Source organism: Panthera uncia, assembly GCF_023721935.1.
Source record: "Panthera uncia isolate 11264 chromosome C1 unlocalized genomic scaffold, Puncia_PCG_1.0 HiC_scaffold_3, whole genome shotgun sequence".
Classification (NCBI taxonomy): Eukaryota; Metazoa; Chordata; class Mammalia; order Carnivora; family Felidae; genus Panthera; species Panthera uncia.
The window spans coordinates 1037128-1051875 of record NW_026057584.1 but is presented as its reverse complement, the minus strand read 5'-3'; the positions used below and the strand labels follow the sequence as shown (position 1 = coordinate 1051875).

General features: G+C 57.3%; 1 protein-coding gene across 3 annotated transcripts in view; it reads right to left on the bottom strand.

The window, feature by feature from the left end:
- PASK (PAS domain containing serine/threonine kinase) overlaps positions 1 to 14748 on the bottom strand; it is a 40683-nt gene that overhangs the window by 548 nt on the left and 25387 nt on the right. For 2 of the 3 annotated variants that reach the window (XM_049614525.1, XM_049614524.1), the window contains exons 11-19: positions 13067 to 14748; positions 12038 to 12219; positions 11497 to 11664; positions 7772 to 7897; positions 7522 to 7656; positions 4587 to 4786; positions 2445 to 2578; positions 680 to 826; positions 33 to 75 (exon numbers count right to left, since the gene is read on the bottom strand). The exon at positions 13067 to 14748 is cut by the window's right edge and continues 120 nt beyond it. In XM_049614525.1, coding sequence (XP_049470482.1) covers positions 33 to 75; positions 680 to 826; positions 2445 to 2578; positions 4587 to 4786; positions 7522 to 7656; positions 7772 to 7897; positions 11497 to 11664; positions 12038 to 12219; positions 13067 to 14748 — 2817 coding nt within the window. Of the gene's footprint in view, positions 1 to 32; positions 76 to 679; positions 827 to 2444; positions 2579 to 3311; positions 4359 to 4586; positions 4787 to 7521; positions 7657 to 7771; positions 7898 to 11496; positions 11665 to 12037; positions 12220 to 13066 lie in introns of those variants that run through there. The other variant, XR_007454223.1, reaches the window with a different exon arrangement.

Sequence of the window (14748 nt, the reverse complement as noted above, 5' to 3'; positions counted from 1 at the left end):
CGCATGGCTCTGGGGCTACTTCCCTCACGCACCTGCTCTCCATCTCCAGACTCAGCGCCGACAGACCTCCACTTTCTGAAGAAAGAAGAAGACATTGTATCATTAACACAAGATTCTAAGACACTTGCTTCTCGCTGGGAGAATCCCTAGCCGCAGAGACATCAGGGGCCTTCAGAACCGGCCTGGCACTGCCCGAGTCCCGGCCCCTGCCGAGCTGCTGCACGGATTCTAAGCCTGGGGCCGCCAGCACCAGCTTGGTCCGCCAACGTTGAGCACTGGTGACCAGACACGCTGGCTGCTGCCCAGCTGTGCGGCCAGAAGCCTTATCTGAAGAGCCAGGGCTCCTGGGTCCCCTCAGAGCATCCCAATCCCACCATCTACAGCCTTACCCTTTCCTTTAGCTGGCTCAGGCCACCACCAGCCCTTTGCCCCCAATCCTTCTGTGGGCGCCTCCTTGTCAGGGGCTCCCCTGGGTGCTCACCCACCTTCTAAGGCCCCGGTGGTGTTCAGGGGCCTCTGGAACAGAATCAAGCTCCACTTTTCCCACAGGTGACAAGCCAGCTACAAGGCCTGACATTTGTGTCCAGGACAGCATGGAAGAGGGAGCGTCCTCCTCAGACCCAGGAAGGCAGCCTGGGGAACCTCCTTGCCTTCCTGGCACACCGACCATGCCTCTCACCTGGCTTGTTCACTCGACACACCTCATCCCAGGTGTAGTCAGCAAGGTTCACAGGCTGTGTCACCCAGGGGTCTGTCACCAGCTTCTCCAAGGTGGTGCGCTGCTCGGGGATAGGCTGCAGCAGCCCAGACAGGAGGTTCATGAGATCTGGGGACAGAGAGACCCACCCCACGCGTGTGGGTGGATCCAGGCCAGGCTCAAGTAGAATATGTCTCAAAACTACAGGTCCTGGGTGTGTCTGCCATGAGCACCTCTGAGCCCCGGAACCTCCATTTCTGACAAGAACCTGGGGTCCCTGGCACACGGGCCCAGCTATGCCCCAGACAGGCTGCAGGAGACGCTTGTCCCTCTGAAATGGAAGCATGGAGCTCAGGGTCCCGCCTCGCTCACCTAACCAATGTGCGGAGCTTCGTAAACTCGACCCGTTCTTGGGGCTCTGGCTGTGCAGAGCTTTGAACGACACAGGGTTTGTGGGACAAGAGGAGAGGGACGTGGCCAGAGCAAGCCCTGCGTTTCCCCCCACCCCCTCCAAAGGAAGCACAGGCTCTGGGAAGAGCCCCAGCCTTGGGTCTGGATTTGGGCCCCATTTCCTGTAAGAACATGGGGTCCCCTCAGCCAGGGCTACTCTGAGCCTCACCATCCCAGAGGGTATCCTGAGAACCTGGTGAGTGAGCGTGTGGAATAGGCGTTGTGGGTGGAACAGAATGTGCTGCAAGCGGCGTGGTTCGTGGGAATCCGGGACTTCAGCAAAGCTCTAAAGATCCTCCTCCAGGCTGTTAGGGACTCAGTGTCCCCACACCTCCCCCCATCCCTGTCCCCCACTGGGACAGTGTTAGGAGGTGGAGCCCTCGGGAGGTGACGGGGGCGGGGGGTGTTATATGACGTCTTTCATCTGAGTGTGCGGCCCTGTGATAGGGTTAGTGTCCTCGCAAGAAGAGAGACCGAGCGTGGCGTGTGGGTACTCTCTCTCATCAGGAACCGAATCCGCGGGCACCCTGATCTTGGCCTCTCAGCCTCCAGACAGAAATAGATGTCTGTCTGTTGTGTAAGCCCCAATCTGTGGCGTGTTTTCGTGGCAGTGCTGACACTGGCTTCCAACCTAAGCGGAGTTAGGCTGGACTCCAAGCTGGTTCCAAACGGACTCTGTGCACGAGATGTTCATGCTCGTCACCCCGCTACTTGTAAGGATAAACGAGTGCTGTAGAGTCACAGGATGCCAAGCCTGGAAGGGACCCCGGAGCCCACGGGCCAGCAGTGCCCGTAAAACTCTTACCAGCCCCCTCCCTGGGGCTCCTCCACTTGGGGTGCCAAAGGGGCCGACTCCAGGCACAGGAAGTCATTTCCAGGCCACTGAGCCCACTGGTCCTTCCCCCAAACGCACACCACCCCTTTCCCCCCGTGGCCCCGACAGGAGCCGGAGGTGCAACAGAAACCCGCAGGCTTCCCAACAGCTGCTAGGGGGCCAAGTCCCACCATTGCCCCCAAGTGATGAATGTCTGACCCAAGTGCTGACCTTACAGTCACTGCCACAGCCAGGTTCCCAGGCTGCCAGCGTCTGTCTCAGAAGCGGGCCCCCCGGGACCCAAGGGGGATTCTCCTGCACATAACTTTATCGTGACGGTTCAGTCATGGTCACATTACCCTTCTGTCCACATCGGCATTAGAGGCACAGAAAGAGCAATGAGGTCATCAGCACGGACAAAGGGGCGCTGTGCCCGAGGCAGGGGACTGAGCCGTCTCCGCGGCACCTGCAGCGCAGGCTCACCTTCTGACACCAGGTATGGCGGGTGGATCACGGCCTCCATGGTCTCCTCCAGCTCGCAGAAAGGGTTCTCCTCAAAGATCAGCGTGTACAGCGTGACCCCCAGTGACCACATCTCCAGCTCCGGCCCCTTGTACCTGCAAGGAGGTGGCGGCCACATTCGGGGCACGCCCAGGCTCAGCCCAGAGCCACAGGCCCGCCCCACAGGACGCCCCCGGCGCGTCCTGCAGCCCTCCTCAACTACGCCCTCAACTCCGGCTCCAGCCACGCGCTGGGGAGGGAGAGAAAAGCAAACCTTCGCGCTCAGGCAGCTGAGAGATGCCCACTGCCAAACGGGAGGGTGTGCGGCATGTGAGGGTGGAGCACCTCCTGATGGGAGGGCTTCCTGGAGGAGGTGCAGAGAAGGCACAGCAGAGTAGAGGCTCTAAGCTGCGCGGGAGCAGGAGGAGGGCCAAGGTAACAGCAGCGACCCAGAGGAGGGGGCGGGGGAGGGGGCGGAACAGGGACAGTGCTTTGTCGCCATGTTTCATCATCGTGAGGACCTAACCTGGCTTCCACTCGTCGGCACCTGTGAGATGCCAACACTCCGCCAGGCATTTTATGTGACCCTGGCCTAAGCCCCACAGCTGGCCCGAGAAGCAGCGCCTCCACCTGACACAGAAGGTGGGGAGCTGCCGCTGAGCTGGCCCCAGAGCCGCGTGGTCACGGGGGTCTGGCCCTCGGGGGCGGTCCGGCCCGGAGAACAGAGACGGAGTCAGTCACACAACGTGGCCGAGAGACACTGGTGAGCGTTAAGAGGGTCCAGGACGTCAGGGGGCAGGAGAGCGAGCTGGGGGGCCCTGGACGCCGACAGGTGCCGGGAGGACAGACCTCAGGCAAGTGCGGGGTGAGAGACTGCACAAGCCAGAGCGAGGAAAGCAGGTTCGACACTTTTTGTTTTGTGTTGTTTTGCAAAGAAAGATTTCGAGAATACTGGAGACTGAAGACAAAAATCCAACAGGGTACCACAGGTGGCAGCGAACGTTTTCTGTAAAGGGCCAAACACAAACATTTCCGGCTTGTGGGCCACCCAGCCTCTGTCACCGGCACTACACTCTGCCACAGCAGCGTGAAAGCTGCCACAGACACTGCATAAGCAATAAACGTCTACGTATAAAACCCAGTGGCGGGCCGGTTTGGCGGAGAAGGATACGGAAACAATGAGGAAGGAAGCGGAGTCCCTGAGGACGGGATCTAGAATCAGAGCTCAGCAAACCCCTGGTGAGGTGAGATGGGGGAGCACGCAGGAGGGCGCCTGCAGGCCCGAGAGGAGGGCGCAGCACGGTGCAGGGCCGGGGCTCCTGGAGAAGGCGGGATCGCCCTCGGGCGGGCACTGAGGTGCAGCACCACCCTGCGCTTCCCTGTGGGAGCTTCCCAGCCCGGGTGCAGGGGGTGGGGTGGGGGGCAGACAAACCACAGAGCGCATGCCGTGATCCCACGGACAGGGCGTGCAGCCCCCCGCTACAACTCTGACGACCCGGTGGCCACCACAGGACGAGACAGCAGCCAAGGGCACGCTTGGGGGCACCAGGTGCTCAAATTACATCTTCCGAGAAACTCCAAGGCCCTCTTAGACTATCCCCCTTCAATCTCCCCTCCCGTCCGGTGGCTCTGAGTGTGCCGGATGACAGGGGAAGGGCTCAGTGAGCACTGGCTGGAGCCCCCTGGGGCCCGCAGGCTCCGGGGCAGGAGCGGGAGGCCTGGCCAGGCCCCAGGCCACTCGGTCCTCTGCACCGGTACCTCCCATTGCTCGATCCCCAACAGTGGTTACTGGAAGAGCCGCTATTCCTGTCGTCACAAGGAATAAAGCCAACTGAGGAGAAACCCTCTTCATTCTTGTGCTTATCTTGATCTTTCGTGTTTTCTAAAACTCCGGACCTACACACAAGTTGAGAAAATACCACAACAGATCCTGCAGCCACCGCCCAGCATCCCGTAACCAGCCTTACTTTGCCTGCCTGCCCACGGACCACAAAACGCTCATAATCAGTCGGCGGCCCTGTCACCAAGAGGTGCAAACTGAAACAGTTTCCCACCTAAAGTCCCGCGGGTGGCAGGGCCCCGACGGAAGGCGCGAGGCCGGGCTGCCGCGCAGCACGTACGTACGGGTTTCCCAGGAGCACCTCGGGCGCACAGTACTCGATGGTCCCACAGAACGTGTGAAACAGCCTGCCCTTCTCCAGGTAGGCAGCAGAGCCGAAGTCGATCAGCTTGATGGTAAAGTCCTCCGCGATCACGATGTTCTCGTCCTTGATGTCCCGGTGAATGATGCTCTTGGAGCGCAGGTAGGCCACTGCCGACACCAGCTGCAATCGGGGCCACAGGGACTTTTTAAAAAAGCAAGTCAAGTAAAACATGCATTTAAAATAAGGATTAACTGCAAAGAAAGAAACAGTAACGAAGCTAAGAGCCTATTGTCTGGTTTATCACGCGTGGGTGACAAGAAAGAAGGCTGGATGCTGCAGACGCCGCCCAGCTCAGTGTAGGCAAAGCAGGTCCAGGTGGGGTGCTTGGCGTGGCCGGCCTGTCCCACCGCTGGCAGGAGCACCAGCACCTGATTCTTCTTTAAAATTTCGGAGCACCTGGGCGGCTGGGCGGCTGAGCTGGTTAAGTGTCCGACTTCGGCTCAGGCCATGATCTCACAGTTCGTGAGTTCGAGCCCCACATCGGACTCTGTGCTGACAGCCCAGAACCTGGAGCCTGCTTCAGATTCTGTGTGTGTGTGTCTCTCTCTCTGCCCCTCCCCCAGTTGTGCTCTGTTCTCTCTCTCTCTCTCTCTCTCTCTCTCTCAAAAATAAATGTTAAAAAAAATTAAAAAGCAGGCGCCTGGGTAGCTCAGTCAGTTGAGCGTCTGACTTCGGCTCAGGTCATGATCTCACGGCTCATGAGCTCGAGCCCTGCATCGGGCTCTGTGCTGACAGCTCGGAGCCTGGAGCCTGCTTCTGATTCTGTGTCTCCTTCTCTCTCTGCCCCTCCCCCACTCGTGCTTTGTTTCTCAGGCTCTCAAAAATAAAATATAAAAACGTTAAAAAAAAGTTAAAAAAAAAAATGAAAAAAAATTTCATTATTATTATTTGCGATAAGGACACTCAACATAAGATCTACACTAAGCCAATTTCTGAGTCTGCACTACAGTATTATTAGCTATGAAACAGGACTTAGTCATCTTGTGTAGCTGACACTTTGTGCCCCCACCAGACAAACACTGATTCTCAAGTTCTCTCCATGCTGAGAAGCCTTCCCAGCAGACATTCACTCACCCCTCAATACACATCGTGACAATCTCAGGAGGAAAGACAGACCACAAGCAGAAGCTACAAAGACACACAGTGGGCACCTTACTGAGGGTGGTCTGGGCATTCAACGGGAGGAGGCCCTGGAGAAAGACGGAGTCTGACACCGTCGGTTCACAGGGAAGGAAAGGACCCTGCCAGGAGTTCACGCAGTGCGCGGGGGCAGAGCTGGGAGCGGAGGCCAAGTCTCCAAACTCCTACTTCTGGGCTCTAGCAGCTTCTCAGAGAGCAGCACCGAGCATCAGCCACACTGTGTGGGGCTCCCACGGAGGCAGATGTAAAGTAAGTCCACTGGAAGTGGGCTTCGTTCCAACAAGCCTCATGCAATAGTTCCCGCTCTGAAAGGGTACGGTTGTGACTATATACTGTAGGTCCTCCCTCCCCCCTCGCTGCATAGGAGAGCTGGCCGCTGAGTGGGCCCTTGGTGGATCTGGAGCTGAGAAGCAATTCACTGATAACTGGCACTCTACGTACATATGCTAATATATAATGGTATTTCTCTATAAAATCATGAATCCATACGCACCTACATATGTAGCACTTACGCATGTAAATTTACAGAAGGGCTATAGATACTTCTTGAAAAATTATAAAGTAGAGGACACTATATTTATCTATGTCAGTTGCCCCAGAATTAACAACTGAGAGACACCAGCTATTAACAAGTGACTCCTGTTGTCATAGGACTGCCTGCCATGAAGATTTCAAAAACAAATCTTTGCTATGCATTAAGGTAGATGGGTATGTAATCTTGCAAAACAGGAAGAGGGAAAAAGGGGACGACGGTCTTTGAGCAGAATCATGATGCCTGAAATTTATAAGTAGGTGCCTGAGAAAGTTAATTTCAGAAATCCAATAGCTTCTGGGATTTTACAGCTCTGGGTACAAAATGTCAATTTATGGAAGCTGTCATTAGAAATTAAGTCATCACCAGGAAACAATCAGAGAGCAAACCTGGGACTTGTTCACTCCCCTCTGCCCCCGGCCTTCCAGATTATTTCTCCACTCTTTCCAGGGTGCTTGGAACAGTCTAAAATGAAATCACCACCGTCTCCTCAAAACAAGAATTACTGTCTCCTCTCCACCCCCTCCCCAACCTCTCTATCTCCCAGCATGCCTTTCTATTTCGCTGATCAGTCTCCTGTTCCAATAAAAGAATAAACGGACAAGATCAATACATAAACAGATATAAAGAGACCAAAACAAACACTGTAAAATGAGATTGCTAGAATCTCAACCTTTACTGATTACTTTAACTGACTGGACAGCTACTATTGATCGAGCATTTACAATGTGCGGGACACCGTGCCGCACAGGTGCCTTAGAGGCTCTGAGCTAACCTCCTAGCCTTCCCACGCCAGCACTATCATGATCCCTGCTGCACAGATCAGCAATGGTTTCCTGCTGGGAGACGAGGATTCCGATCAGAGGCACAGGCCTCAACCCTTAATCCAACAGCTTTGCTGGCCAAGTTTTGCAATTGGCGTGGGTACCGTAGGAATATTTCTGGCTAAGTTTGCAATTGGCACGGGTGCTGTAGGAATATAAATAAGCTTCCATCTCCGAATGGTCCAGGACGGCATCTGGCCTCCAATGTATATCTTATTATGTATCTTACTCCGTCAAATCCAAAATCTAAAGGCTAGACCCCAGCTTGTGAGAGAAGTGCGTGTGAAGCCACATCTGCGCGGCCTCAGAGCCCCGTGCCCGAGCCCGTCACCTCCCCAGCACGGCGCCAGCCTGCTCACCTGTCGGAAGATGTAGCTCGCCAGGGGCTCGTCCAGGCCGGGGTGGCGGTCGATGAACGCAAAGAGGTCCAGGCCGGAGCCGTGCTTCTCCATCACCAGCTGAAAGAACTCTTGGTTTTCAAATACGTCCACCACCTGCAAAAAGACAAAGTCAGGTCTGGGCCTGCCGAGACACCTTCCAGACCACGTATTTAAGAGCTTCTCACACAAGCAACGTCGGGACACCGCTAAGTGAGAAGCAGCACTCCACCTTGATGATGTTGGCGTGCTCCACCCTGGACAGAATCGCAATCTCCAAAGTAACTTTTCCAAGTTTGGGATCCTCAATCCAACAATCCTCCAACACCTTCTCCTTCTTAATAAACTTCACCACCACCTGCGAGGAAGACAGAGGGGAGAAGCGACCGCCAGCGTGCCTCCGCGTCCCCTCAAGCCTGGTGCCCACTGCTGCATCGCAGTGCAGGGGAGGGTAACCTCCACGCGTACCTCCCCTGAATCCAGGGACGGGAGAGAGGAACCTAGTAGTGACCCCCACCCGGCACGAGGAACACACAGGCACACCAGCAGCTGGCCAGCAGGTCTGAGGACACCTGCCCACTTAAGGTGGATGCGAGGGCATGATGGAGGGGCCCGGGAGCTGAGGAGCCACAGCCTGGGCCAGAGACCTTGCAGCAGGTGCCCCTCAGAGGCCCCAGCACCCCCATTTCTCAAGTGAGGACAGGTGCCCCGACCCAGGAGACGAACGAGGAGGCCTGAGGACTGGGAACACGAAGGCCACCACTCACATCAGCTGGAGCCCAGTGGAGTCAAGCAAGCCTGACGGACACAGGCCAACACAAGAGAAACAGCATCACTGCCCAGGACGATGGCAAAGGTCACGGGGAGGAGACGAGCACCGTGCCGGTGAGGGCCGGGCACGTGGCCGAGGGGCCAAGCGGGGAGCAGAGACGGCCGGCGGGAGACCCCACAAGATGGCCCCCGAGCCCCACCTCACCGGCTCATCGGCTGCGGGGGGCACGGCCAACACACAGCGTGCCCAGTGCACCGGGTGAGCAGGGAAGCAGGTAGGGAGGCTCCCCGAGAAGGGACAGCTGAGGGGACCCGCCGGAGGGGCAGCGAGCGGGAGGGGAGCACGCAGAGGCAGGAGGGACAGCAAGGAGCAGGTGCAGCACCCGGTCAGCCCTCACGTGACCTCGAGGAAAAGGTGATGGGTTAGTGCTGGCCATCAGTGGTGACAAGTGGTCAGATCCTAAGGATCCCGTGGAGAGAGGGCCCTGTGATTCAATAGGCTGGAGGAGACACGTGAGGGAAGGCAAGAAAATGAGGGAAGCAAGGCTGAAGCCCTGCGCACCCAGGGGCGCGGCCAGCGGGGGTGGGGGGGCACGCAGAGGCTGTGGCCGTCCCACCACAGGGTTCGAGCAGACCAGCAGGAAGTCTGCTGCCATGGGCTGCAACACACACGTGAGAGGGGCTTCAGGGGAAAGTACAGAGCGAAAAAGAAGGAAAAGAAAGAATTAACAGAACAAAGGAATACATTCTCTTAAGGTAAAGAAAGCTTTAAACATTCAGATCAAAGTCTCACCAAGCATCAAGCAAGAATAAACAACACACATGCACGCGTGCACACACACACGCAGAAATACATCCTGGTGAAACGTATGAAGTCCAAAGATTAAAAGAAAAAATTCCAGGGGCGCCTGGGTAGCTCCGTTAAGCATCTGACTCTTGGTTTCAGCTCAGGTCATGATCTAAGTTCAAGCCCCGCATCGGGTTCTGTGCTGTCGGGCTCTGTGTTGACAGGCTCCAGCACGGAGCCTGCTTGGGATCCTCTCTCCCTCTCCCTCTGTCCCTCTCCTGCTCACTCACGTGCTCTTTCTCTCTCTCTCAAAATAAGTAAACTTTAAAGAGAATTTTTAAGTAAATTAAAAAAATCAGAAAGGAAAAACATCAGATGGCTCTTCAAATAAATGCTAGATGACAGCAGATGTGGGCTCACACGTTCGGAGAGGGATAGGGAGGGCGCATCGCCCCTGAAATGGAAGGGAAACAAATCAGAAAACATGTAAGAACTCAAAGTGTCCTTCCTAGGAAATTAGTAACGCACATTCCAGCAAAAGAAAACTAGACACAAGAAAGAGAAGAGACTGGATATAGAAGTGACACCAATTTAAGAAAAGGAGGACAGGATTTGCACATGGAAAACCACGGCACGCGGCTGAAAGAAACATGCTGGTCTGAACACGCGGAGAGACACCGCGGGTCCTGGGTCACAAGAGCCACTGTGTCGGGATGGCAGTCCTCCCATCCTGTCCCGCGGACTGAGACTGCAGAGCAGCGCTTGGCCCTCAAACGGGCACCTCACCCGTGCAGGGCTGTTTTCTGATTGGCTGCTTTCCTTCATCGTTTGCTGGCCTAGTAATATTTAGGCTGACATCTGTGTTCTGGAAGGTGAAACTACTCATGTGTTTCTTTTCAAACCAAGAGAAGGACTCTCGGCAGCTTCTTTCCTCTTCCTTTAGGCAGAGCGGTCCAAAGAAAGCCCTGTGGTCTGTCGGGTCACTGACCCAACCAAGAGCGAGACCCGCCTCACGAGGACTAGAGAATGAAGCCCCTGCAAACACAGGTGGCAAGAGCGGCCCGCGCCACCACCAACCGCCCTGCAGGGGCCTTGTCACTCAGTAATGGCTCCGCGAGACACCTCCAATCCGATAAGCTAGAAATACAGCACAATTAACTCCCAGAAGGTACAAGAAGACAAGTTCAAAGAAAACAAAACAAATATCTGGTTAACAAAACAGACACTTCTTTGGCAAGTCTCGCAAAGACGAGAGAGGGCAAACACAAGAACTAGGATGGCCGAGCGAGCAGACGCAGCTGCACGTCACCTGCACACGGATTTGCACACGGAAAACCACAGCATGCGGCTGAAAGAAACATGCAGGTCTGAACAGGCGGACAGACACCCCGCTGACACGAAAGCGCTAACTCCACAGGCCTCGCGTCACGCTGATGTCAGAAGAGAGAGAAAACTCATGGATGAAATATAAATGAAAAAGAATCCCAAGTAGCAATATCAGCAAGCCAAATTCAGCAACGCGGTAAGAGAATATTGTAACAGAACCAAGGGCTGATTCTGGAAAACACAAGCTGATCGGTGTTACTGAACAGAGAAACCAAGGGTGTGATCATGTCAACCACTCACTACCAGACAGAACTCAGCACTCATTCTTCAAGCCAAGTCTCAGCGAGCTGCAAACCAATGAAACACCCTCCCCAGAAGGATCCATCGAGAAGGGAACGGAGTGGCCGCGATGGCAGGGACGCAGCAAGCGGCAGCCTGCTCCTGAGCCGCTCACCTGGAGCTCTGGGGGACCCACGAAAACACGTCAGGACCGCAAGGGTCTCGCACAGACACACAATGTGTCAACCCCAACATGTGCTGGTAACAGCCAACAGGTCAAAGGACCCCCTGAGTACACGGTCTCCCAGAAACCAGTAGGTGGCACGGGGACACCTGGGCAGTGTCACGGTGTTCACAGGGACTGGCAGGACGGTCACCATGTCGATTCCCTCAAACCACAAAACGCTGGGCAGCTATACCCGCAGTCTCAACAGGATGTGGGAGGAGGGGCAGCGAGGCCTCGGCTCAGGTGGACGAGGAATAAGTAAGAATGGCCACGCCCACTGAGACCACAGAAGGAAGCCTGGCGTGTCCCAACCTGAAAATCAATAGATATCAGCCCCCGAGGGAGAGGCACGCGCGAAGCCCACATGGCCCCGAAGCAGGATGGCCAAGGATCCTGCGGGCAGGATGGCCAAGGGGGGGAACGCGTGCGCTGCCTTGGGTGCCCTCCGGGCCAGCCGGTGTGCTCAGTGCTTTCCACGGAGGACGCCTCCTGCCCCGTGCCACAGCACTGAGGCCACGGACGCACCGGAGCGGCCCCGTTGCTGCGCACGGCCCAGGAGCCACAGTACCTCCTTATTCTCCTCTCTGTCCACCGCGGTCCACACGAAGCCGAAGGCCCCGCTGCCCAGTGGGCTTAGCGTGCTGTACTTGCGGGAGTACGCGCCCTCGCAGGCGGCCAGCCCCTCCACCTCCAGAGCCGTCGGAGGCTCCTCAAACCAGGGCTTGCTCCTGAGCATCTGTGAATGAAACGGGACGCCCGAGGGGCCACGTGTGACCAGCAGCAGGCAGGCTCGCGTCATCCGGTCCCCTGTCCCCCCTCCTCCCGTGTCCTGGGGCTACCTGGCCTGAGGAGTGCTCTCCCGGTTGGCCCAGATGGGCACACACACCCGAGCGTGTTTACGCCCCGCCCTGCACACGGGGCAAACTCAGGTCTAAGATTCCACGTCTGGCTTCCGACTTACCCACGAACTTAGAAGACAGGCCCAAAAAGGCACACCTGGACCTCCCTCCCGTCGCAGAGGAAGCGGAGAGAAAGAGAGAAAAGCCGGGCGGCACCGGTTCCCACACCACGCGGCGGGTGCAAGGTGGGAGCTGACCGCAGACACCCACCTCCCCTGCGCTGGGTCCAGAAAGCTCGCACATGGAGTGGCTGGAGCTGGGCAGGCTGGCCAGGAGCAGGCGGGTCCGCGCGGCCGAGTCCCGGTGGCTGCGTAGCAGGTCTTTCACGAGCCAGCAGCAGAACAGGGTCGCGGAGCCCTGGAGCTCCACCCGCTTCACCTCAAACTGCACACCTGGAGGGGAGGGAGGGTCACCACGACAGCTCCACCGTGCACCGGGCGGGGCGGGCAGGGGCACCCACACTCGGACGAGGGGGGAAGCCCGGAGACAGCTGCCAGGAACGTGAGCGGCCTCAGTGGAACGCGTACGTGCCTATGGCGCTTCCTGCGACCACACGTGCGCGTACGTACAAAGCCCACGTGGTTTGGATACACGTCTGCGCGTTTTTACACGGCCTCCAAGGTACGCGCCAAAACAAACGGGGTCATCTTGGGGGAGGCATTTACAGGTGGCTTTATTATCTTTTTGTTTGTGTTTTCTAGTACATCTATGGATAACACATATTACTTGTAGAACCTTTTTAAGGTTAGGGAAAAAGCCTTAGCGATCGACACTGTGAAGTCAGCAGTAAGGAAACGACTGGTGAAAATGATGTGGATCTGCTAAGAAATCAGGAGATAATCTGCTAAGAAATCACGAACATAATCGACTCCCGGGGGCAAGTGGAGGGGCCCGACAAGAACATTGCCTCCTAGCGCACAGCGCGTCAGGCGCCAGAGCCCCAGCAGCACACGCGGGGCCACAGAGCACCTCGCTGCCCAGGGTGACCGTGGAGGTCGGGGCCGGCAGAACCCGTCCCCTGGCGCACGGAGCAGCTCCCAGGAAGGGACCGCAGGCTCCACCCTTCCCTAGCACGTGCACTCGTCACCCTACTTTTCAAGGGATAAGCTCTCACTGCAGATCCTTTAGTGCATCGTTTCTGCCCCAACTATTCAGGGGGCGCAGCCACATCAGACACCGGGACGGGGGAGTCCCTGCACCGGCCATGCCGTGCTCCCACAGCAGCCGCCCGCCACATACTCAGCCACGAGCCGTCTCGGTGGTAACAGCTGCCGGAATAGGTGCCCTCCTGGATCTCATGCTGCAGAGGGGCCCCGGGCATCGCCGGGCTGTCCCCTTTCACAGGCGTGGAGGTGACCTGGAAGCTCAGCCTGGGCTCCTCCAACGGGCACACCTCCACGGAGCCAGCTCCCGGCGTGGGAAGGACGCAGGTGGGGTTCTCTCTGCCACTCGCTTTGTACGGTCCTGAGGACACCAGATGGGTCTCAGAGGGCTCGGCCGGGCCGCGCCCCAGACAGCTCTCGTGAGGCTGCTGAACTTCACCAAGACGCAAGCAGGTGCCCGTCAGGAGCAACAGCTCTCTGTCGTCCAGAACTTGTGACCCGGGCCCGTGCGGACCACTCAGGTCTGCGTCAGAGCCCGCCAGCGAAGGAGAGGCCATCTCCACAAGCTCCGACGCGGTACAGGAACGGTTCGAGGACGTTCGGTCTGTCCGTTCACGGAAAAAGAGTTCCTTGAGATTCCAGGAAAATGAATTTCCATCGGCCTCCCGGGCCTGCACCGCATCCAGGACCCCGGGGAGGTCTGTGGCCAGTGCGTAGTAAGCCGCGGAGCTGCCCACACGGCTGCGCGGGCCTCCACCTCCCGGGTCACACAGCGACACAGGGGCAGAGAAGAGGGGGTGCTCTGTGTGAGAGACGCCCGGTGGCCCCACGACGCTCCACTTGGACAGCTGCTCCTTAATTAGGCAAGTCTGCAGCTCATCTCGGTCACTCTCCCCTGCCCGCGGCTCATCTAGCACAGGCTTCCAGAATGAGGGTGGCGCTGCCCTGGGGGGGCTTCCGGGCTGCGTGTTCTGCTCACCCCCATACCTGGGGTAGCACGGCAGGAGGTGCTGTCCCGCCGGCTGGCCTGCAGCATGGAGCACGGGCATGACAGAATCAGCCCGATGGTTTGAACCACCGGCACTGCTCACACCTGCCCCCTCCAGCTGTGCCTCCTGGTGCAGGCCACACACCCCTGGGTTTCTGCTCCCACCCTCTGCTGGAGCCGGGCCTTCAGAGTCTTCACGTGAAGCAAACGTCCACGTGTCCCCGGGGCCAGACCCACTTTTTCCCTCAAGGTCCCGTATGAGGCTCTCTGGGGTTGCACGCTCCTCCTTCTCCAAGACAGTGTCCTGCTGGGCCTCGGGTAAGGACCACTGGCTATGCACTGGCGGGCATCCTTCTGGGAGGTTCTGCTGGTCCTGGGACAATGAGTATTCCTGGATTGTCGGGCTTCTTTCCAGGGTGTTCTGCTGGTCCTTGGACAATGACTTTTCTCTGAGGGCTGCCGGGCTTCCTTCTGGAGTGTTCTGCTGCTGGCCCTCAGGAAATAACCACTTACTGAAGGCTGGTGAGCTTCCTTCTGGGATGTTCTGCTGGTCCTCAGGCAAGGACTGTTCCTGGGATGGTGGGCATCCTTCTGGGATGTTCCGCTGGTCCTCAGGCAATGAGTATTCCTGGGATGGTGGGCATCCTTCTGGGATCTTCTGCTGGTCCTCAGGCAGTGACTGTTCCTGGGATGGTGGGCATCCTTCTGCGATGTTCCACTGGCCCTCAGACAATGACTGTTCCTGGGATGGTGGGCATCCTTCTGGGATGTTCCACTGGCCCTCAGACAATGACTGTTCCTGGGATGGTGGGCATCCTTCTGGGATGTTC